Here is a 24,531-nt window from a genome sequence, read left to right as displayed (position 1 = left end):
GTGATGTTGTGTGCGACATGCTGGTGGAGCGCAGGCACACCTTTCTTTGAGAAGTAGTGCCGACTGGGCATCTGGTACTGGGGCACTGCGACGGACATAAGGTCTCGAAAATCCTCTGTGTCCACCAGGCGGAAGGGCAGCATTTCTGTAGCCAAGAGCTTGCAGATGGTGAAATTCAACCTCTTAGCTTTCTCATGGCTAGGAGGAAATGGTCTTTTACTTTTCCACATCTGAGGGACCGAGGGCTGGCTACTGTGCTTAGACGGGGTTGATAAGGGTGTCCCCGGCAAACTGCCGGTCTGTGAGGAAGATGCAGGCGGACATGTTAGGTTGCCTTGATCCAAAGGTGGTGCTATCGATGTCGGACAGCGCTCAACACCAGCTGGTGTTACCACCTCCAAAGAAAATGATGACCTGCCAATCACGCTGGCTGTTGCGGGTAAAGAGGTGGCAGGTCTGCGCCCCAAAACAGGTGTGACTGCTGTCCCCCCAGTCACAGAGGATGAAGAGGCCGCGGATGCACAAGATATGGCAGACGGTGGTTGGCCCGGCCGGCTAGGCCGCATTGTAGCACACTGAGCTTCCCACTGCAACTTATGCTTCATGTCCATGTGCCGGTTCATGCATGAAGTACTCAAACTATGTATTTTTTGGCCTCTACTTAGCTTTTGCTGACAAATGTTACAGATAACACGAGTTGGGTCATCTTTATCGATCTGAAAAAATGCCCAGGCTATGCAAGGCTTAGCACGCATGCGACCTGAAGAGCCACCACGACTTGTGGTGAGAGGCAGAGTTGTGTTTGAGGATGCAGTTGTTGACGTGCTTCCAGTACTACGTCTCTGTCCAGGAAGGCGCAACCTGACCTCGTCGTCACTAGCATCTTCCTCCACCTCCTCTGCTGACCTCATCTCTTGGCTGACTGTGGGTTGACAGTAAGTGGGATCTCCAACCTCATCATCATCATCCTGTGCGTTATCACTCCCGTCGTCCTCAGAGCCAACCTGTTCCTGCCCTGACAAAAAACTAAAGTTGTCGCTCCAATCAGGTATTTGAGTCTCATCATCGTCTTCCTCATTGTCTCCACCAACAGGAGTTACAGTTTGGGAATGAGGGTCTACATTATGGTCAGAACCTTCTGCGTCTGGTCCTGGATCCGACTCATAAAGATTCTGGGCATCAGTGCAGGTCATTTCCTCGTCTGGATTCACAGAAGCGCTGGAGTCGACCTCTGATTCCCAGGCTATAGTATGAGTAAACAGCTCTGCAGACTCAACCATCTGTTCTACCTCATACTCAGACGGGCAGCTGGAGATTTGGGAGCTGTGAGGAAGCAAGTGCGATTGGGGTGACACCTTTGAGGACTGGAGTATTTGTGATGTTGAAGTTGATGTGGAGGAGAGCCCACTTAAAGGAGCACTTGATATCCGTTGAAGCACCTGCTGTTTTTGTGCCTCATCTGGAATTTGTAGCGATTGGCGTGGCCGTAAGAAAGGGATCTTATCACATTGTCCGCTAAAAGAAGTAGACATTTTAGTTTGGCTGGAAGATGGTCTTTCTTCTGCAGATGTTACTGTTGCTTTAACACCTACCCCACGGACACAACCTTTTTTCCCCTTCCCAACACGCCTATTCCCCTTTCCACCAGCAGCAGGCCTTTTTCCACTCATTTTGGTGGTTAACTAATTCACAACTCTGGAGTTGTTTGCACAAAAAAACAATGGATGGGAACCGAGCAGAGCTGAGTGGCCAAACTGTGGTATTAGGCCAAAACTATTGGCTGGGTTAGATGCAGAAAAAAATTATATTCAATTTGCAACCTGATGGAGGTCAGTATAGATGGACTAATAGAGAAAGTCCCACACACAGCTAGAAGCCCAAATATTTTTTCAGAGGTAGATGCAGAAAAAAATTATATTCAGTTTGCAACCTGATGGAGGTCTGTATAGATGGATTAATAGAACAAGTCCCACACACTGCTAGAAGGCCAAATATTTTTTCAGAGCTAGATGCAGAAAAAAATTATATTCAGTTTGCAACCTGATGGAGGTCAGTATAGATGGACTAATAGAACAAGTCCCACACACAGCTAGAAGCCCAAATATTTTTTCAGAGGTAGATGCAGAAAAAAATTATATTCAGTTTGCAACCTGATGGAGGTCTGTATAGATGGATTAATAGAACAAGTCCCACACACAGCTAGAAGCCCAATATTTTTTCAGAGGTAGATGCAGAAAAAAAATATATTCAGTTTGCAACCTGATGGAGGTCTGTATAGATGGATTAATAGAACAAGTCCCACACACTGCTAGAAGGCCAAATATTTTTTCAGAGCTAGATGCAGAAAAAAATTATATTCAGTTTGCAACCTGATGGAGGTCTGTATAGATGGATTAATAGAACAAGTCCCACACACTGCTAGAAGGCCAAATATTTTTTCAGAGCTAGATGCAGAAAAAAATTATATTCAGTTTGCAACCTAATGGAGGTCAGTATAGATGGACTAATAGAACAAGTCCCACACACAGCTAGAAGCCCAAATATTTTTTCAGAGGTAGATGCAGAAAAAAATTATATTCAGTTTGCAACCTGATGGAGGTCTGTATAGATGGATTAATAGAACAAGTCCCACACACAGCTAGAAGCCCAATATTTTTTCAGAGGTAGATGCAGAAAAAAAATATATTCAGTTTGCAACCTGATGGAGGTCAGTATAGATGGACTAATAGAGAAAGTCCCACACACTGCTAGAAGGCCAAATATTTTTTCAGAGCTAGATGCAGACAAAAAATTATTTTTAATTTGCAACCTGATGGAGGTCAGTATAGATGGACTAATATAGAAAGTCCCACACACTGCTAGAAGGCCAAATATTTTTTCAGAGCTGGATGCTGATAAAAATTATTTTTAATTTGCAACCTGATGGAGGTCAGTATAGATGGACTAATAGAGAAAGTCCCACACACTGCTAGAAGGCCAAATATTTTTTCAGAGCTAGATGCATAAAAAAATTATATTCAGTTTGCAACCTGATGGAGGTCAGTATAGATGGACTAATAGAACAAGTCCCACACACAGCTAGAAGCCCAAATATTTTTTCAGAGGTAGATGCAGAAAAAAATTATATTCAGTTTGCAACCTGATGGAGGTCTGTATAGATGGATTAATAGAACAAGTCCCACACACAGCTAGAAGCCCAATATTTTTTCAGAGGTAGATGCAGAAAAAAAATATATTCAGTTTGCAACCTGATGGAGGTCAGTATAGATGGACTAATAGAGAAAGTCCCACACACTGCTAGAAGGCCAAATATTTTTTCAGAGCTAGATGCAGAAAAAAATTATATTCAGTTTGCAACCTGATGAGGACTAATAGAACAAGTCCCACACACTGCTAGAAGCCCAAATATTTTTTCAGAGCTAGATGCAGAAAAAAATTATATTCAATTTGCAACCTGATGGAGGTCAGTATAGATGGACTAATAGAATGATGCTATGCCCAAAAGAGTTTACTTCACTAGGTGCAGTAAAAAAATTGGTATTCTATACACAGGTGGTATATCTTGCAACACAGATAGGCTACTCCACTGACTAACACACTCTGCAATAGGCCAAAAAGGATTAGCTTTGCTAGATTCAGCCAAATGCTGTGAAAAAAAATTTGCACAGCACTGGCACAGACCTGCCTGGCAAAAACTGATAGGAACTGATGTAACCTAGTCCTGAAAAGGACTGCAATTACAATTAGTCTTTACTCCCACAATCTATCTATTTAAGAGCACAGACCTGCCTGATAAAAGTCGTAGGAAATGCTGTAACCTAGTCCTTAAAAGGACTGCAATCACAACTATTCCCTACTCCCAAGCTATCTGTAGATTTGTTCGAAAATTGGCTTGAAATTAACAAGGTATAGCGCACACAGCAACAGCGGTGCCGTCTAACACGCAGCTGCAGCAGTGAGAAAATGGTGGCGACGGGGAAAATGGCTGGGTCTTATAGGGCAAGGACATGTGACATACACAGCCAATGACACATGCCCTTGCTTGTGTGAAAAAAAGCACTTCGCTCCGTGTGTGCGCTGCTGATAGGCTGACAGATTGCACCTCCCCACTGTAAATGCGGGAAAGAGAAAAAAAAATGGAGATCTTCATTATTCCTGCAGAGATCCATCCCCTGCCCCTCCCCCCACCCCGCTGTACACTCAAACTGCGTATTAACATTAATTTTCATCATTACTGAGAAAAAATCCAGTTATGATTTTGGTGCACGAACAGTTATCGAACATAACCTCGAACAGCCGAATTTTTCTCAAATCGTTCGTGTTCGCCGAACGGCTCGAACACCGCCCAAAACAGCTCGAATTTGAGATTGGCGAACAGTTCGAGTAGAACAACGCTCATCTCTACTGGAGACATAAAACATGTGGTGGGGGTGGTAACAACTCTTCCCTACTGGACTGTGTTGGGAAGAGACTTGCCCCTGTTCTGAACTCTGTGGGAAAACAAAAATCACTCTTCCCCCGGTAAAATTTATTACGGGCGCTGTACCCGAAGAACCTGAGTCAGGGGTACCTGCCGTAGGGGTGTCCAACCTAGGGACAGAGTGTAACCCCGATAGGTTTCCCCTAGAGGTGCTGTCAGGAGAGGTCGAGGAGACCCCATTGATCTCCGAGCTGTAGGTGTACAGGGGCACGTTTGGGACAGCTCAGCTACAGCATCCCCCCCTGACTCGGGCGCGGAAAAGGATGTTAGAGGTAAATGGAGTAGCTAAACAGCCCGGTGTAGATACTGTGATTCCACGCATGGTGGTCAACGGTGAGTTGCTCTGTAGGGTAGACAAAATCAAGGACGAGGTTGTGGAACAGTTAGTGGTACCTCAGTCGTACCGTCGGGCAGTTCTGGAGATGGCACACACACACCTGCTGGGTGGACACTTAGGGGTTAAAAAGACACAAGAGCGTATCGTGCAGCAGTTCTCTTGGCTGGGGATTTACGCGGAGGTTCAAAAGTACTGCGAATACTGCCCCGAGTGTCAGCTGACCACACCCACTGCAAGCTTCCGTAGCTCATTGGCACCTCCGCCAGTGATAGAGGTTCCTTTTGAATGGATTGCAATAGACTTGGTAGGGCCCATTGTAAAATCCACTCATGGCCACCAACATATACTTGTGGTCGTCGACTGTGCCACCCGGTACCCAGAGGCTATACCACTACGCCACCCCTCGGCGAAACTGATTGCACGGGAGCTGTTTGCCATGTTCTGCCGCCTTGGACTACCTAAGGAGATCCTGATGGATCAAGGGACCCCTTTTATGTCCAAGGTGATGAGAGAACTGTGCAAACTGCTAAAAATAAAACAATTACGCACCTCGACGTACCACCCTCAAACCGACGGGCTAGTAGAACGGTTCAATAAAACCCTCAAGCCCATGTTACAAAAGGTGGTTTCTAAGGACGGAAGGGATTGGGACATGTTACTACCCTATTTGATGTTTGCCGTCCGCGAGGTACCCCAGGCTTCCACAGGGTTCTCTCCCTTTGAGTTATTGTACGGCAGACACCCTAGGGGTCTGTTGGACGTAGCCAAAGAGATGTGGGGACAAGAGACGACTCCACATAGGAGTATAATTGAACACGTGGCTAGTATGCAGGACCGGTTCGCGGCGGTCATGCCCAGCGTGAAAAAACATCTGTTAGATGCCCAGGCAGCACAGAGGCGCACATATAATAAAAGAGCCACGGTCAGGTCTTTTAACAAGGGCGATCGGGTGGTAATACGTGCACCCTCAGCCAGGGGTGCGTCCGGGGGAGAGGTCAGGATAAGTGATGCTCACTAAACAGCAGCGACGGGAGGCTCGCTCGCTGGTGCAACAGAATACCGACGTGTTCTCAGAGCTACCGAGTAGGACTGCAGTTCTCCAACATGACATTGTCACCGAACCTGGGGTAAGGGTACAAATGAGACCATACCGGGTACCCGAAGCCCGGAGGTAAGCCGGCACGGCTGAGTTAAAACAAATGCTCCAGTTAGGAGTCATCGAGGAATGCGCGAGTCACCAGGCAGTTTCTGTCACTGCAAAATTTCAGTCTCTCTGTAGAAGTCGCAGGCAAACGGGGATGCCCTGTCCCAGGCACCCTGTATTGTGACAAATGTCCAACCTCACAAGTTTGAACAAAGGGGGGGGGATATATGAGGCAGTGACTGGGATCGTATACGAGGGACGTTATATATCCCCAGAATGTGTACAGAGACCTATTAAATCCATTGGAGTGCATTACAGTCACAGACACACCTGCGGCTGCAATGCAGGAATGAAGGTGACCATTGACCTGGTCAGGCTATCTGACTAAGGCAGATTAGTAAAACCCGGCAGGGCCTTCATTTCTTGGGGGAGGCTACAGGAAGGCAGTGGGGCGGCCTCCTCCCTCCAACCCGGGTTTTCCAGTGGCTCTTGCCACAGGTCCTTTAAAAACCCTGCATTAAGGATTAGTGTTGTTCAGTGTTGGGACCTGCTAGGAGCATAGCAGGAAAGCTCAGCGGGCCTGTGTGTAGCTGAACCCACGCCTGGGAAGGCGCTGCACCCGTCAGGCTCTGAGCGACCCGGCGCGGCCGTTGCCCATGGATTCATGTTAACCCAGCTTTGAACCAGAGGACTTTCTGTTTACCCGTAAGTTGCTGAATAAAAGCTGTTTATGTTGGACTTGCTTGGGTCACTGCCTCAGTTACTGCACGGTGTGAACACCGCCACCTTACAATATATATATATTTCTTGCACAGGGGCCCCAAGCTGTCAGTGTCCACCCCTGGCCCCTGAAAAGGAGTGCCAATTGAATTCTGGAGCGCAATTTCGGCTGGAATAGATTGCGGATGCCATGTCACATTTGAAAAGATTCTGACATGCCAAAACTGCAAAAATCCCAACAAGTGACTTCATTTTGGAAACTTAACCTCTCGAGCAGTTCATCTAGGGTTGAAAGGAGCATTTTTAACCCTCAGGAGACTCACAGAATTCTATAACATTGGGCTAAGTAATTGGAAAGTTACTATTTTTTTTCACTAACGTTGCTTTGCCCCAAGTTTTTAATTTTCAAAAGGAATAATAGGAGAAAATGAATGATACAATTTGTTACACAATGTAATCGGGAAATACTTTTCAAGCATAGTGAAAAGCTCAGAGGGGAAGGAACGCCATACTATAGTGCAGATTTTACTGTTATGGCTTGCAGGTTCCATGACCCACTGGGAGAGCCCCTGAGGTGCTAGAACAGCAGAATCCCCCATAAATGACCCCATTTTACAAACTACATCTTACAATGGATTAATCTAAGAGTGCAGTGATCATATTGACACCATGTGTGTCACAGAATTTTATACCATTGGGCTGTGAAGAAAAAATTATTACATTTTTAAAATGAAAATTTTGTTTTAGCCCCAGATTTTACATTTTCACATGTGAAAATGGTTAAAAATGGCACCAAAATGTTTCATAATTTATACTGAACGTTCCAATACCACATATGTGTCTGTACAATACTGCTTAGCCACATGGTGAGACTCGGGAAAGAAGAAGCGCTATTTGACTCTTCTAGAACAATTTTTCGTAGAATAGCTTGCAGACTCCATATACAGAGCCCTTAAGTGCTAGAAGAGCAGAATTCTCATTCAAGTGACCCCATTTTGGAAATTATACCCCTCAGGGGTTTTATCTGAATCACATAATTTTGAGATTTAGATGGAAAACCCTTTGTAAGTTCTCAGCCTAGAGAGCACATAATAAATGTGATCCAAAAGGTTATGTAAAATGTTACCAATAAAAGCTTCAAATCCACAAAAAAAGCAAGTCCCCACTTAGGTCCATCATCTGTCAATGGAAATATGGAGAGCTTCCATGTTATTGGTAGCACTAAAGCTCTGGAAAATTGCTATGGCACCTTGCCCCAAAAGGAATGCAGCAAATTCTGCGCTCCCAAATCCAAATGCCTCCTCCCTTCTGAGCCCCACAGTGTGCCTAAACCACATTTAGCATCCACAAGGTTGGCATTTCTGTAGGGATAAGAGCCAGCTTAATTTAAAGGTGCGTGTCTCCACAAGTGCTATCTGGGCATTATATATAGGCACTATAATGTACTGGTCACTATAATGTACTGGGCACTAAAATATACAGGCACTACAATGGCAGAGTTGCAATTTTCACTCAGCAACATCCACTACTGCTTGTATCTGCAAAACACCCATGGATGTCAAAATCATCACTACACCTGTAGATAAATTCCTTAAGGGATCCATTCAGCAGAGTTGCTCTGGACTACGTCTGGCCTCTGTTCAGCTGTGTTCTTCTTTTCAGAGGTGCACAAAACTGTGGCCGAATGTGTTTTATGCACTTTTAAAAAGACAGACACCACTAGATCACAGGCTATTCAGCATTCACAGTGTCTCCATCTACCTCATTATAGAAAATTTTCCATCAGGGATTCCGTCTGAATCACATATTTCCAAGATTTACACGGAAACCCCAGGGTAAGCACTCATCGCAGAGCGCAGGATAAATGTGAGCCTAGCCTTGATCTTTGGGATGCAGAATGAACAAATGAACAGCAGCAGTACTGTTTATTTTTTATGCCGTTCCTCGTGCGGAATAAGTGATTAGACGACTTTATTCTTCAGGTCGGTGCAATTACAGCGATACAAGATTTATATCATTTTTTATGTTTAGCTGCTGTCACACACTAAAAGACATTATTTTTGCAAAAAAATGTTTTTGTATCACCATATTTTGAGAGCTATAATTTTTCATTATTTCTGCTGACAGAGTCATGAAAGGGCTTGCTTTTTGCCGGACGAGTTGACGTTTTTAGTGGTACCATTTTGGGGCACATCATTCTTTGTGAGCTTTCTATTCTAATTTTTGGAAGGCAGAATGAACAAAAAACCAACAATTCAAGAATTGGGTTTTTTTTAATGCCATTCCATGTGTGATAAAAGTGATAAGGCAGCTTTATTCCTCGGGTCAGTACGATTACAGCGATACTACATTTATATAATTTTTTATGCTTTGGTGCTTTACCACTGTAAAAAACAATTTTAGAAAAAAGAATTGTTTTTGTATCGCTTTATTCTGAGTTATAACTTTTTTTTTATTTCTCTGCTGACGGAGCTGTATGGTGGCTTGTTTTTTGAGGGACAAGATGTCGTTTTCAGCAATGCCATTTTTATTTACATTTGACTATTTGATCACGTTATATTCCAGTTTTTGTTCGGCAGTATAATGAAAAAGCATAGTTATTTTGCCCCATATTTTATTTTTTACGGTGTTTACTGAAGATGTTAACTATGGTGACAGTTTTATAGACCAGCTCATTCCGGGCGTGGCTACAGTAAATATGTACCTTTTTTTTGTTGTTTTCATTTAAATATACGTATTTATTGGTATAACATTTTTTTCCTTTATTTTTAATTTTATGATTTTTTTTCAAACATTTTTACAATTTTTTTTAGGTTTTTTTTTTTTTACTTAGTCCCTCTATGGGACTTTCACTTTTATTACTCTGATCATTGTTATAAGGCATTGCAATGCATTATAACTGTCAGTGCTACACATGCTCCTGATATGGTCTAACAGGCCACTGTAGCTGGCAGACCTGGAGATTGACTACCATCGTCATGATTATGTCGCGGGGGTGCCCATCGCGTGGGAGAGGGAGCCCCCTCCCTCTCCTAGCCTTTTAAATGATGTGATCGCAATTTATCACAGCATTTAGGGGGCTAAACAGCCAGGGGCGGCTGTGACAGCCGGAGCTCGGCCATCATTTAAAGAGGCTGTCCGGTCTAAAATAAAGTGTGCAGTCACTGTGTGACTGCAGACTTTTGAATCCCGCCAATGTGTGCACTGTGCTCTGCAAGGATTTGCCATTTTCTGAGCCGGGAGCGGCTTCTGTGCCCGACACAATCGCCATGACCTAAATGTATGTCATTGGTCGAGAACTCCTTCTCGACCATGACGTGTAGGTACGTCAAATGACATGAAAAGGTTAAATACACGCGCCCAGAGAGTCCGGTGAGCAACTCCCCTTTGTAAAAACCATAAAAATTAATGATTCGCCCCCTGGGCCGTGGGGCACTCAGATCCGGGCAATAGGGGGAAACGATGGGAGTAGTAGTGGCAACCCGGTTCCGTGGCTCAGGGTGGTCAGGCCAGTGGTAGTCTGTTATATTGATTATGTCCGACTACGCCACCCGTGGATTGCGGTTAATAGGAACCGCCGCTGCATGCAGACCGCTGGGGCTGATGAGGTGTGCAGCTATGGTAGTGTGACTCCCCACGGGAAGAGTGCGGCCCCAGGGCAGTATAGTGGATGGTGGGAGTGATGGTAGTGCTGGAGGAGCAAGGAGCACACAGACAACAGATTGCAGTCCAGGGTCTTTACTAAACAGGTAAACTGACCCACAAACAGTCCCAGCTAGGAGGGGACCTGGATGTCTGAGAGCAACGGGGAAATTGGCCCTGGTCAGGGTGAGGGTGTAGGCCTACCGTGCTTTCTGCGCTCCTTCTGGCTATCTCCTCTTTATAGGGTAACAGCCCACGTTTCCAAGCTTTTCGTGTATTCTCGCCTGTATGGCCTGCGACGTGGGTTCCTTTCTGCTCCCAGCCTGGTACGGCTTTACTGGTCCCTTCGGTTGTGGCAGGGCCTCCAGGCTTCTTAGGCCAAGGAAAGTACAGTCCCTTGCGAATTGGTTCTCTGCTGGGGGATGTGGAATCCTTCCAGCCTCAGACACCAAAGTCTGGTAAAATTAAGTCTTTTCTCTGCCAAGACAGGCTCTCTTCGCCTCTTGTCTCTGGCTGGTGGCTCTCTCCTACTGCCACACTTCCTCTTAGGTGCAATCAATTTTCTGTCCCTGCTCGACTCTGGGACACGTCTCAAAGCTGAGACAGGCAATCCAGTTCTCTCTAACCCTGTCCCCAGTACCAGCTTTTATAGGGGCAGCCTGCTCCCCCTACTGGCCTGAGACAGGAGGCATTGCATGCTAATGTTCCCCTGACCAGAGAACCTCCCCCTTGCTCTCAGACACAGCTTTATTTACACTTGTGGCATCCAGGTAGGGTGACACATTCCCCCCTAGTGAAATTTAGTACTCCGGGACTAAACAGTAAACAAAGACAATATGCATAACAATAAAACATTAATAGACAGACGACGCACAAATTGAGTTCTTAAGGTCACAGTGTGGTCTGTGACCGGGTGTCCATATCACCAAAACAACGGGGAGCCTTAACCAGGTGGGGGTCTGTCCTACCCCAAGTCCTTTACAGTCTTAGTTCATTCCTGGGTTAAGCTCCGAACGCAGTCCATACAAGGTCCCGGTTATAAAAAGTCCATAACCTGTGAGTCCTTACGGTAGCTGCAAGAAACTGAAACACACTATTAATAAACATGCAGGTAACTTTGGCAAACATTTTAACATTTGGCAACAAGGTTATTTACAATTTAGTACACTCTATATTCTCCAGCGAGCGGGTATCTGTCCCTTTGTGCTCCTGGTTGACCTCCTTAACCCACTGTCTGGTGGTGGACCAACCTGGCTCTCCCCACTAGCGTTAGGGGTACAGCTACCAGCTGGGTGTACAGGTAGGGCAGGCAGCTGTCTGCGGGTTCTTTGGCTTACCGCAGGCATGGCAGGCTCACTGTCAGCAGAGGGTTGACTCTCCTGGGCTGCTGGTACAGGCTCTTCTGCCTCTGGAACCGCTTGCTCCTCTTCACCTTCCAGCTCTGGTGTTGGTTGTTGCTGTGCCGGTTGCAGGAAATGCAGGACGGGTACCACTATGGCATCATTTATGCGAGTCCAGGACTGAGGGAACTCTCCGAGAACGGTGCTGATCATTTCTTCCTTGTCCTCTGCGGGTTCAAGGTCACTCTGATCCTCTTCTGCACTACGGAGTTGCTCGGGGCACCTTTTGAGGTGGTCTCTGGAGACGACACTAGTGGTTTCTCCTCCGTCCTTGGTGATTACGCACACCTTTGGGTTGTCGTGGTCAGACTGCAGTACGGTGTAGGGTTCCCTTTCCCACTGGTCGTCCAACTTATGTAGCCTTCTTTTTCGCTTTAGGACTTGCTCACCAGGTTCTAGGGGACTAGCAGGGGCGTGTTGATTGAAGAGTCTTTCTTGCTTCTCTCTCACCTGGGCCAGGCTCTTCTCCACACTCTCCTGTACCTTCTTGTACTGCAGTTGCCTTTCCGTATCCCAGTCCGCATCCGGGGAGGTGTCCTCAGGTATTAGGACTCCCATCTCCAGGTCTACGGGCAGCTTACCCGGTCTGGCTCGCATCAGGTAAGCCGGGGTGCAGTTTGTAGCATTCACCGGGATATTGTTGTACATGTCTACCAGGTCCGGCAATTTTTCTGGCCACAGGCTGCGTTCCTCCAGGGGCAACGTCTTCAGGAGATCAATGACTATATTGTTCATCTTCTCACACATCCCGTTGGTTTGGGGGTGGTAAGGCGTTGTCCGAATCTTCTTACAGCCATAGAGGTTGCAGAACTCCTGGAAGATTTCAGCTTCGAACGCTGGACCCTGGTCTGTCAGGACCTGTTTCGGATACCTGTGTGGACGGCAGAAGTATTGCTGGAAGGCTCTGGCCGCTGTTTGGGCTGTCAAGTCCTTTACCGGGACCACCACTAGAAAACGGGAATAGTGGTCCACGATTGTCAGGGCGTAGATGTATCCGGACCGGCTTGGAGCCAATTTGACGTGGTCCAGAGCTACCAGCTCAAGAGGCTGCGTGGTGACGATGGGCCTCAAGGGTGTCTTCTGGCTGGTACGGTCCTTCCTCCTTAGGTGACAAGGGCCACAGTCTCTGCACCATTTTTCCACAGCTCCTCTCATGCCGACCCAAAAGAACCTTCCTCTTAGTAGGAACTCCAGTTTCTTCCAACCGAAGTGTCCCGCTCTGTCATGGTAAGCTCCCAGGACCATAGCTGCATCTCGCCTTGGGACCACGACTTGCCAGGTCAGCTCGTGCGTCCGGTGGTTGACAATCCTTCTGCACAACTTGCCTTCGTAGAGGAACAGCTTGCTCTTCTCCTTCCATAGCTGCTTGGCTTCCTCTGGGGCATCTGGATCTAGGCAGGCGTCTTCCCGGGTCAGCAGATCTTTCACCAGGCGGACTGCAGGGTCACTATCTTGGGTCTCGGCCCAGCTGTGGTGAGGTAGGGGATTCATCATCACAGTTGTTAGATCCTCCTCCTTCACGCGGTGAGAGTGTTGAGCGGCTCCATACCGGTGAAACGCGGGGAGTTCTACCTCTTCCAGCTCTTCTGGGTCTTCGTCACCTTCAGGTAAGTGAGGCATTCTTGATAGGGCATCCGCGTTGGCGTTGGTTTTGCCTGCCCGGTACTTGATCACGAAGTCATAGTTGGAGAGACGGGCCATCCACCACTGTTCCAGGGCACCCAGTCTTGCATTGTCCAGGTGTGTCAACGGGTTGTTGTCCGTGTACACGGTGAACTTTGCGGAGGCCAGGTAATGCTTGAAGCGTTCCGTCACGGCCCACACCACCGCCAAGAATTCTAGCTTGAAGGAGCTGTAATTCTCCGGGTTCCTCTCGGTGGGCCTCAGCTTCCGGCTGGCGTATGCGATCACCCGTTCTCTGCCCTGTTGGTTTTGGGACAGTACGGCTCCCAGTCCCACATTACTGGCATCTGTGTGGAGAATGAAAGGCTGGCCGTAATCAGGGTAGGCCAGGATCTCATCCCCAGTGAGGGCCAACTTTAGCTGGCGGAAGGACTCCTCTTCCGGTTTATCCCACTTGAAGGGTGGCTTTTGACTTCTGGACTTGGACTGTCCGATCAGGAGGTCCTGCATAGGAGCTGCCATCTTAGTGAACCCGGGGATGAACCTTCGGTAGTAGCCTACCAACCCGAGAAACTGTCTCACCTCTTTGATGTTCGAGGGTCTTGGCCAGCTCTTGATTGCCGTGACCTTGTCAGGGTCGGGGGCCACTCCTTCCGCGCTTACCACGTGCCCTAGGTACTGGACCTTTGGTTTCAGCAGGTGACACTTCGATGGTTTTACCTTCAGGCCATAGCCTGCCAGGGCTTCGAACACCTCGGCCAGGTGCTTTAGGTGGTCCTCGTAGGTTTTCGAATAGACGATCACGTCGTCCAGGTAAAGGAGGACCGTGTCGAAGTTTCGGTGCCCTAGACAGCATTCCATCAGCCGCTGGAAGGTCCCTGGTGCGTTGCAGAGCCCGAAAGGCATACAGTTGAATTCGCTCAGTCCCATCGGGGTGGTGAAGGCGGTCTTCTCCTTGTCAGCCTCTGCCACAGGAACCTGCCAGTACCCGCTAGTAAGGTCCAAAGTAGAAAAGAAGTTAGCAGATTTTAGTGCGGCTAAAGACTCCTCTATTCTAGGCAGCGGATATGCGTCTTTGTGGGTGATACGGTTGATTTGTCTATAGTCCACGCACATTCTCATGGTGCCGTCTTTCTTTTTGACCAGAACCAAAGGGGCTGCCCAGGGGCTACAGCTGTCTCTAATGACCCCAGCTTCTTTCATCTCCCTTAGCATACCCTTGGCGTTCTGATAATGTGCAGGGGATACAGGTCTGTGCCTCTCTTTTATTGGTGGGTGGCTCCCGGTGGGGATGTGGTGTTCTATCCCCTTTACTCTGCCGAAGTCTAGCGGGTGCTTACTAAAGACTCTCTCGTACTCCTGTACCACCCGGTAGACTCCTTGTTTTTGGTGCAGGGGAGTGGAGTCAGCACCCACGTGGAGTTTCTGGCACCAGTCCTCCTTTTGTTTCTGGGAGCCATTACCCTCCGCCTGAGGAGATGGAGGCAAGGGTTCCACGGCCCTGATAGCTTGGTGTTCGACAACAAACAGTTTGGCGAGTGTAGCGTACCTGGGTAAGTGTACCTCCCTCTCCCCAATGTTGAGGATGCGGACGGGCACCCTCCCATGACGGACATCAACCACCCCCCGGGCTGTCAAAATGGTGGGCCTGCTGTCTGAGTACACGGGTTCTACCATGGCTTGGTAGTCTCTACCTCTCAACCCGATTGCAGTCCGACACCAGATCATCATTTCACTTTTGGGAGGCATGGAAATGGGGAATGGATCACTGAGTCTTACGCTACCGATCTCACCACCAGACAGTTCTACCTGCTGCCGTCTCATCAGGGCTTTTATCTCCTTGTTGAGGACTCTCTGTTGGCTGGAACTAGCATTCACCGCCACCTGTTGTAGAATTACAATTACTTCTGAAAGACAATTTTCAATTATGTTAGTACCCACAGTTATTTTGGGGTGACTTTCATGACGGTCAATGTCCACAATAATCACTCCCTGTGCCGGCAGTTCAACTTTACCAATTTTAATGGTCATCTCCTTGAACCCCATCTGCGGCACGGGTAAGCCATTACTGGCGATGATGCTCAAGTTACTGTCTGGATACCGTGTGATATCAGCATCAGTCCAATACTGCTTAAAAAGTACATAAGGAATTGTGGTTACTTGCGACCCAGTATCCAGCAAGGCGCTCATGGGGATACCGTCCAGCACCACGGGTAAAACCGGGCGCCCCCCAACGTACTTATCACGCCAATTATAAGGGCCTGGTGATCTTATGCCTGGGGGTCGGCCCTCTGCCCCAGGTTGGACCCGTTTAAATTACAGTACCTGGAAATGTGTCCGGGCTGGTTGCATCGACGGCAAATGGGCTGTCCATCCTCTGCGTAGCGGTCTGTGGGCCTCCCTCGGAACGACGGGATCCTCCTCTGTCGACGCCACGGGACATCCTCCGGACTTGAAGCCAGCTTGATGGGTCTTGACGGGTCCACTTGCAACGCCTGGACGGTCCTGGTCAACGCCGCGACGCTCCTGGTCAGCTCCTGGACTTGGTGGTGCAGGCCTTTTGACGGGGCTTGGTTCAGGGCCTGTGCATCAGCCTCCACGGAGTCCATAGAGGAGGGCGCCGCCTCCTGGTGGTAGGTGATAGCAGGGCGCCGGGGGTTTATAGCGCCACTGGTTGCAGATTCACGGAGCACCCTTATGGCCCTGTCCTTAAATTGGGCAAAGGTCAGGTCGGGGTTCTGGAAGAACATGAGGCGTAGCTGGGCCCTGTGGGCGCTGGACAGCAGACCCTCTATGAATTGTTCTGTTAGCAGCTTATCGGTTTCCTGCACACTGCCAGGGTCAGTTTGTTGAATAGCCCTCAAGGCTTCCTGTAAATTTAAGGCATAGTCTCTGATGCTGTCCTGTGCCCGCTGCTTACATCCGTAGAACCTCATTTTAATCTCAGCGGAGGTATGTGTATCAAAGGTACCCCGCAGCCGGGCCAGAATACCCTTCACAGTCCCTTTCTCCTCAATGGGCCATGATTTTACCTCCCTTTGGGCTGCGCCAGTTAACTGCCCTGTCAATATGCTGACCTTCTGTTCCTCTGTCAGGGGGTAAACTTGGAACAAACTATACAGTCTTTCCTTGAAGTCAGTTAGGGCATGGGGCTCCCCTGAGTATTTGGGCAGCCAGGCCACTCCAGGGATGTAGGGCAAGGAAAAGGGCATCACCGCTGCTGCAGCTGCGTTGGTGGTAGTGGGCGCCTCTGTGTCCGACATCTTCCTCCCCCCCTAGTGAAGCGTGGCCTACCTTCCGACGATCCTCTTCTGTAGGCCGCGGCTACGCTGCTGCTCTGGACGAGGACCTGGCGTCGCACTCCGATGACGTCAGCGTCGCTCTCTCTCCCTTCCAGGACCTTGCGCAGCGTCGGTGCGTGGGGCGGAGCTTCGGATCTCGCGCGGTTTTGATGTCCACGCCCCTCTTCTTCCCGCGCGGCGTCCTGAAGATGGCGTCCGATGGCGGGAAGCAGCTGCGGATGGCGGGAAGACGGCAGAAGACGGCGGGAAAAGGTCCAAGATGGCGTCTGATGGCGGGAATCGGCTCCGGACGGCGGGAAACGACTCCGGACGGCGGGAAACGGTCCGAGATGGCGTCTGATGGCGGGAAACTTCTCCACAGGTAAGTTTACAACAGTCTTTTTCAGGCACGCAGTACCCGGTGGTTGCGGGCACGAAATCCTGCCGACTACGCCAAAGCTGACTCGCCCCCTGGGCCGTGGGGCACTCAGATCCGGGCAATAGGGGGAAACGATGGGAGTAGCAGTGGCAACCCGGTTCCGTGGCTCAGGGTGGTCAGGCCAGTGGTAGTCCGTTATATTGATTATGTCCGACTACGCCACCCGTGGATTGCGGTTAATAGGAACCGCCGCTGCATGCAGACCGCTGGGGCTGATGAGGTGTGCAGCTATGGTAGTATGGTAGGGCAGTATAGTGGATGGTGGGAGTGATGGTAGTGCTGGAGGAGCAAGGAGCACACAGACAACAGATTGCAGTCCAGGGTCTTTACTAAACAGGTAAACTGACCCACAAACAGTCCCAGCTAGGAGGGGACCTGGATGTCTGAGAGCAACGGGGAAATTGGCCCTGGTCAGGGTGAGGGTGTAGGCCTACCGTGCTTTCTGCGCTCCTTCTGGCTATCTCCTCTTTATAGGGTAACAGCCCACGTTTCCAAGCTTTCCGTGTATTCTCGCCTGTATGGCCTGCGACGTGGGTTCCTTTCTGCTCCCAGCCTGGTACGGCTTTACTGGTCCCTTCGGTTGTGGCAGGGCCTCCAGGCTTCTTAGGCCAAGGAAAGTACAGTCCCTTGCGAACTGGTTCTCTGCTGGGGGATGTGGAATCCTTCCAGCCTCAGACACCAAAGTCTGGTAAAATTAAGTCTTTTCTCTGCCAAGACAGGCTCTCTTTGCCTCTTGTCTCTGGCTGGTGGCTCTCTCCTACTGCCACACTTCCTCTTAGGTGCAATCAACTTTCTGTCCCTGCTCCACTCTGGGACACGTCTCAAAGCTGAGACAGGCAATCCAGTTCTCTCTAACCCTGTCCCCAGTACCAGCTTTTATAGGGGCAGCCTGCTCCCCCTACTGGCCTGAGACAGGAGGCATTGCATGCTAATGTTCCCCTGACCAGAGAACCTCCCCCTTGCTCTCAGACACAGCTTTATTTACACTTGTGGCATCCAGGTAGGGTGACACATTAACACTAAATAAAAAGGTTCATGTCTCAAACTGTATGACAGATTTAAAAAAAAAAAAAATGAAAATCCAGAATACTCAGTGGAGCAGTGGGAAAAACAGAATAGCAAAAACTGGCCACTTTTGTCGGGTCCTTTTTAATACATATAAACATCTTTAGGGACATATGTTTGCTTAAATCATCTAACAATAATTATTGCAATTGGGTTTCATTAAAAAAATGTGCTGTTTGCCTTTTATAGGCTCTGATTCACTGCACATTGCTGACTGCAGTATTAGTTAACTGAGAAACTGTCAAGGAGCTCCCACTGACGCGATGTTTGTAACTATTTTATCTGTGTTTTTTCTGAACTCATCCATGCTGATTTATGGCCACAGACCACATAAAAGTTGAGCTGAACTTTGATGTGATCGTAAATCAGCAAAAATGGAAGCTATCGTCAGAAAATAACCTATTGTTTAAATCAAGTTATTGTATTAAATATGTTTTAAAAAGTTAGTATTCTTTTTTTCATTCAACAATCTGTACTAAAATTAAAAATAGAAATTTTGACATGGGCCATTTGGGCTTTTTCTTGTTGTTTCAGGAAACAATACATGTACATAGCCACAATGATGTTACCCCTATCTTTTGTATTGAAGCAGCTAATGAGCATGTGCAAAGGTCATTGTGAAGGGAGGAGGAGCAGGGTCAGATGCGACATCACCTCTAGTGAATGGTGAATCCTGTCATTGTAATCCTGTTTCTGATAATATGGTGCCTTACTGAAAACTTTGTGAAAGGAAAGAAGTCTAAAATAGTCCAAGTGGCCACTGTGAAAATAACAAGATTACTAATTTTGTTTTTAAAAGAAGCAATCTCATTAAAAATTTTAGCAGCTAAGCCTATGTGAATGTGTGTGTGTAGTGTAGGTGTATTAATATACTCACAGATCACCCTCTTCTCTGGTGTCCATCACCAGTCCTCCTCTCAGTCATGTGGATGAATTTCCGACTCTCCGGATCACACTGGGCTCTATATGTGAGCTTGAAGTGGCTTTAACAATGTAAGTCCATGGAGCGTCAGAACAGGGCTTCATAGACTTATACTGTAATAGTGACTACTGGGTCACACATAGAGCCCTGTGTGAGACGGAGAGTCAGAACTTCAGTTTTGTAACTCAGGAGGACACCAGAGAAGACTGCAATCTGTGAGTATATTAATACAACAACTACACTACATACACATTCATACAGGTTTAGCCCATAAAATTGTAACATGCGTGTTTCTTTTAATAAAGATTGTGATATGAAAAAAAAAATTGCCAATTTTTTTTAAAGATACATGTAACACAAAAAACTAATTTAAACTATAACTGAAATAATAATAGTTTCCCTATAAAGGAGCTCGGAAAAGGACAGAAACTGTAAAAGTGAAAAGTACAATTTTTTTAAATTAACACAATTGCAAAAAAATGTTTTGACCCAAAATACATGTATTTAATCAAAAACATGTACCCAAAGATGTTTATATCCTTTAACCTCTTCCCAACATATGATAAACTATTACATCCTTAGTCAGGTCTTTGAGCCTGCATTAGTGTCAGCAGATGATGGCTAGGCTATTCAGCCATCTTCGGAGCTTTGCCCAATGCTGTTAACTAGCGATGGGCGAGCACTAAAATGCTCAGGTGCACGAAGCTCGGGTCGAGCACATTGGAATACTCCGGTGCTCGACCCGAGCAACGAGCCCAATGTAAGTCTATGGGAAGCTCGAGCATTTTTCTGGTGGTCCCCCCCGGCCGTCTGCAGAAGGTCAAAAATTGCCCAAATCGATGGGAACAGTCCTCAATTAAACGTCAGGCAGGCAGAATATATAGGCAGACAGGCAAGCAGGGTGCATGAAAAACATAGCAGGGCACTCAGAACACACTAGTGCCCTCCGATTTTCATGCACCCGTCTCTTTAAAAAAGCTGGCTGGCAATTCATCAGCGGCATACACCGGTACCCGACAATTTAGAACAGAAAGAATAGAGCATCACACATAGATTAGATAGATAGAAACATGTCAGTCATATATATAATAAGTACAGTGTTGGTTACTGTACTTGTCATTTAGTGTTAAAATAAAGAATTTATTTAAAAAAAAATTGGCGTGGGGTTCCCCGTAATTTTAGTCTCTAGCGGAGGTTAAGCAGACGTCTGGGGCAGATGTTTGAAGCCTGGGAAGGGGGTAATACCCACGGAGCATCCCAGGCTACTAATATCAGCCCCCAACTGAATACCTAGCCTTTACTAGCTATTAAAATGGGGGACCCCAAAAAAAAATCACGTGGGGTCCCCCCTATTTTAATAGTTAGCAAAAGCTAGGCAGACAGCTGGGGGCTGATATTAATAGCCCAGAAAGGGTGCCATGAATATTAGCCCCCTCCCAGGCTAGAAACACCAGCCGTCAGCCGCCCCAGAAATGGCGCATCCATAGGATGTGCCAATTCTGGCACTTAGTCTCGCTCTTCCCACTACCCTGTAGCGGTGGCAGTGGGGTAATAGGGCTGGGGTTGATGTCAGCTTATAATGCCAGCTGACATCAAGCCCAGGTTAGTAATGGAGAGGCGTCTATAAGACACCCCCATTACTAACCCCATAGTGAAAGTTAAAAAAACCACCAACACCCAGAATAAAGTCCTTCAATTGAAATAAAGACACAATACTTTAATGTTCTAAATTAAACTCTACTTACCGTATCGCCCATTCCAGCTGAAGCCAACGATCTCCTGCAATAAAAGTAAAATAATTCACCAACCTCATCCTTATCTTTCCATGGTTCCCAGGACGGCTTCAGCTCTGCTACATTGACATGACCGGCTGGATCGCAGCAGAACGCTGCCATCCAGCTTGCCATGCCGCAGACACTGAGAAGCTCCTCAGTGAAGCTCCTCAGTGTCTGGCTGTGACGGCATGCAGATGAGCTGAGTTCATGTCCAATGAACTCAGCTCACCTCATGCACGTCACTGACAGCGTGGGAGAATTCTCCTGCTCAAGTGGTCTGACAAATGACGTCACCGCTTGAGCAGGAGAATTCTCCCACGCTGGGATGATATTGAGATGGCAGGCTGGATGGGAGCAGAACGCTGCCATCCAGCATGCCATCCTTCAGAGACACTGCGGAGCGCAGGCTATGTCTCTGAAGGATGGCATGGTGGATGGCAGCGAGTACCGAGCAGTGGTGAGCATGCTCGCTCATCACTAGCTGTTAACTCCTTAAATGGCGCTGTCAATCTTTGACAAGCAACATAGCCCACACTCATTGACCATCCCCCAACCATGCGATTGTGAGGTACCAATGGGTTGCATTGGCAGCTGAGGGTCTGCACAAGACTTCTGTGTCTGCTTTGATGGTACTCCTATGAAGACCAGCCTGTAAAGGCTAAAGTCTCTAAGGGGACTACAAAATTACGTTTTTAAAATGATAAAAAAATATATAAACATTCAAATCATCCCTTTTTCCCCTATTAAAATAATGAAATAAAAAATACATATACTGAATTTCCACATTCAGAAAAGATTGATCTATCAAAATATAAAATAACCCAATCGGTAAATGGTGTAATGAGAAAAAAAAAATGCCAGAACTGCGATTTTTCAGTTGCCGCAACAACACAAAAAATTCAATTAAGGGTACGCACGGCCGAGTGCTATCCAATGTTTTATCGAACAGCACTTGGCCCAGTGTTATACTAAGGGGCAGTGCAGATCTGCGATTATTTTCTCATGCTATATCGGCATGAAAAAACAATCGCAACATCCTGTGAGTGGCTCCGATAGTCGTATTACGAGGACCCATACAAGTCTATGGGTGCGTGTGAAACATCGGACTGCACTCGGATGCTCACAGAGACAATGGAGAAAATGGAGAAATTAAGTTCTCCATCTTCTCTGCACCTGTGCTGCGATTCTCTCATACGAGAGATTCGGATCACACTCAGATGACACTGGGATCAATCTCTGATAGAGTTTGAGCTGAGTGTCGTAAGCATATTCAGCCCTAATCTCTTGCAAGAGGGAATACATGCCAGTGTGAGTGTACCCTTAAAGTGATTAAAACTTTGTAAATACCCTAATTTGGTATCAATAAAAATGTCAGATTAGGATACACAAAACAAACCCTCACACAGTTACTTTGACCCTAAAAAAAAACATTACCGACCTCGGAACATGGAAACACAAGCCAAGTAAAACAACATTTTCAGATTTTTTTCCCAATTAATTCCTTAAAAAAGGGATTTTTTTTTGCAAAATTCCACTGCACTTGGATTTTTTTTTACTTATATTACAATATATATTTAATGGTAAAGTGCCGGTTGTGATTCAAAACTTCAAAGTGTCCTACAAAAAACAAGCCTTTATATGCCTATGTGAGTGGAAAAACTCAAAGTTATTGGAAAAACAGGGGGATAAAAGAAAATGCTAAAACGGAAAATCGCCCATTCAGGAAGGGGTTAAATAGTTTGTGATGGGATCCATTTAAAAAATAACATGAATACACATTCATTACAGGACTCCTAATCGGAGCAGCAGTTAGCTTATCTCAAGTTAAACAGATCTTACTGAAGAAAGTCTCTAAGTTACCACAAGATAAAGCCAAGATATTTCAAGCATTATTACAACAGCTAAGCACATTGGCTGGAGAGCAGATCAGAAGCATGGCGGTACGTATAGTGACAATACTGTCTATCATACACTGTGTGCACAATTATTAGGCAAGTTGTATTTTTGATTATTAATTTTATTATTGAACAACTACAGTGCTGTTGGCTAATTCAAAAGGTTAATAAACCTGAATCGTGAATACTTAAGAAAATTAAAGGGAGGTTTTGTCTTTCTTAGAAGAATATCTGTGTGTAGAATTATTATGCAACTAATTGACAGACGTACATTTTCCCATCTGTTTTTTTTCATCTATTAAAAGGAGAATAATAACCAAATGACTCAATGTACAAAAATATATTTCTGACATTTCAGAAAAATATCATTGACCAATATAGTCGCCCTTCTTTTCAATAACAGTCAGAAGCTTCATCCATGGAGTCAGTTTTTTTAAACTGTTGATAATCAACCACCAACCACACACCCCAGACACTGTTCAGACTAGTCACTGTTGTCCTTCACCTTAAACCTCCCATTTAAAAAGGGTCCACAAGGGTTCACAACTCAATAGAGTTTAGATCAGGTGAGGAAGGGGCCATGTCATTATTCTTTAGTCTTTAAGGCCTTTTCTGGCAGCTAACCACTGGAGACTTTGATGCTGCGATGGAGCATTGTCCTGCATAAAAATCATGGTTTCCTTGAAAGATGAAGACTTTTTCCTGTACCATTGCTTGAAAAAGTCTTCTAAAAACTTGCAGTAGATTTGAGAGTTCATTTTGAGTCCATTTTCAACCTGAAAATGGCCAACTAGCTCATCTTTAATAATACCAGCCCATAACAGAAACCCATATCCACCTTGCTGGCGTCTGAGTTGAAGTGGATGTCTGTGCCCATTACTGATTCAGCCATGGGTCCATCCATCTGGTCCGTCAAGAGTCACTCTTATCTCATCAGTCGATAAAACCTTTGATCAATCTGTCTTCAGATATTTATTTTGTCCAGTCTTGACTTTTCAATGTTTTTTTCTTGTTCAATGGTGATCAGGTTTCAGCCTCCCTTACCTTGGCTATGTCTCTGAGCACTGAACACCTTGCATTCTGTGTCTTGTTCAGTGGTGGTCGGGTTTCAGCCTACCTTACCTTGGCCATGTCTCCTGGCACTGAACACCTTGTATTCTGTGTCTTGTTCAGTGGTGGTCGGGTTTCAGTCTGTCTTACCTTGGCCATGTCTCTGAGCACTGAACACCTTGTATTCTGTGTCTTGTTCAGTGGTGGTCGGGTTTCAGCCTTCTTTACCTTGGCTATGTCTCTGAGCACTGAACACCTTGTATTCTGTGTCTTGTTCAGTGGTGGTCGGGTTTCAGCCTTCCTTACCTTGGCCATGTCTCTGAGCACTGAACACCTTGTATTCTGTGTCTTGTTCAGTGGTGGTTGGGTTTCAGCCTCCCTTACCTTGGCCATGTCTCTGAGCACTGAACACCTTGTATTCTGTGTCTTTTTCAGTGGCTGTCGGGTTTCAGTCTTCCTTACCTCAGCCATGTCTCTGAGCACTGAACACCTTGTACTTCTGGGCGCTCTAAGGAAGGAGCAGTTCTGGAATATGACAGCCCTGGAGGATAATGGCTTCCTGGTTGCTTCACCTTCCGATGTCTTCCCGGTGTTTTGTCTGCTCCGTACAGTGTCTTGCACTGCTTGCGGTGGTGTAAAGGACCTGCGGTGACGTCATTGAGCCATGTGATGGGTCACATGACTCAGTGACGTCATGGCAGGTCCTTCACATCAAACATTGCAAGACACTGTAAGGAGCAGACAAAACACCGGGAAGA

The 24,531-nt window shown here is 46.8% G+C and overlaps 1 protein-coding gene across 1 annotated transcript in view; it reads left to right on the top strand.

Annotated features, from left to right (window-relative positions):
* LOC141161552 (aldehyde oxidase 1-like) overlaps window positions 1–24,531 on the top strand; it is a 536,896-nt gene that overhangs the window by 114,284 nt on the left and 398,081 nt on the right. Inside the window, exon 11 of the mRNA XM_073646510.1 lies at window positions 22,617–22,768. Coding sequence (XP_073502611.1) covers window positions 22,617–22,768 — 152 coding nt within the window. The remainder of the gene's footprint in view (window positions 1–22,616; window positions 22,769–24,531) is intronic.

The sequence above is a fragment of the Phyllobates terribilis genome, unplaced genomic scaffold (genome assembly GCF_046119375.1).
Source record: "Phyllobates terribilis strain yellow unplaced genomic scaffold, ASM4611937v1 Scaffold_9__5_contigs__length_417890890, whole genome shotgun sequence".
NCBI classification, from domain to species: domain Eukaryota; kingdom Metazoa; phylum Chordata; class Amphibia; order Anura; family Dendrobatidae; genus Phyllobates; species Phyllobates terribilis.
This window is presented reverse-complemented; position numbering and strand designations above follow the sequence as displayed.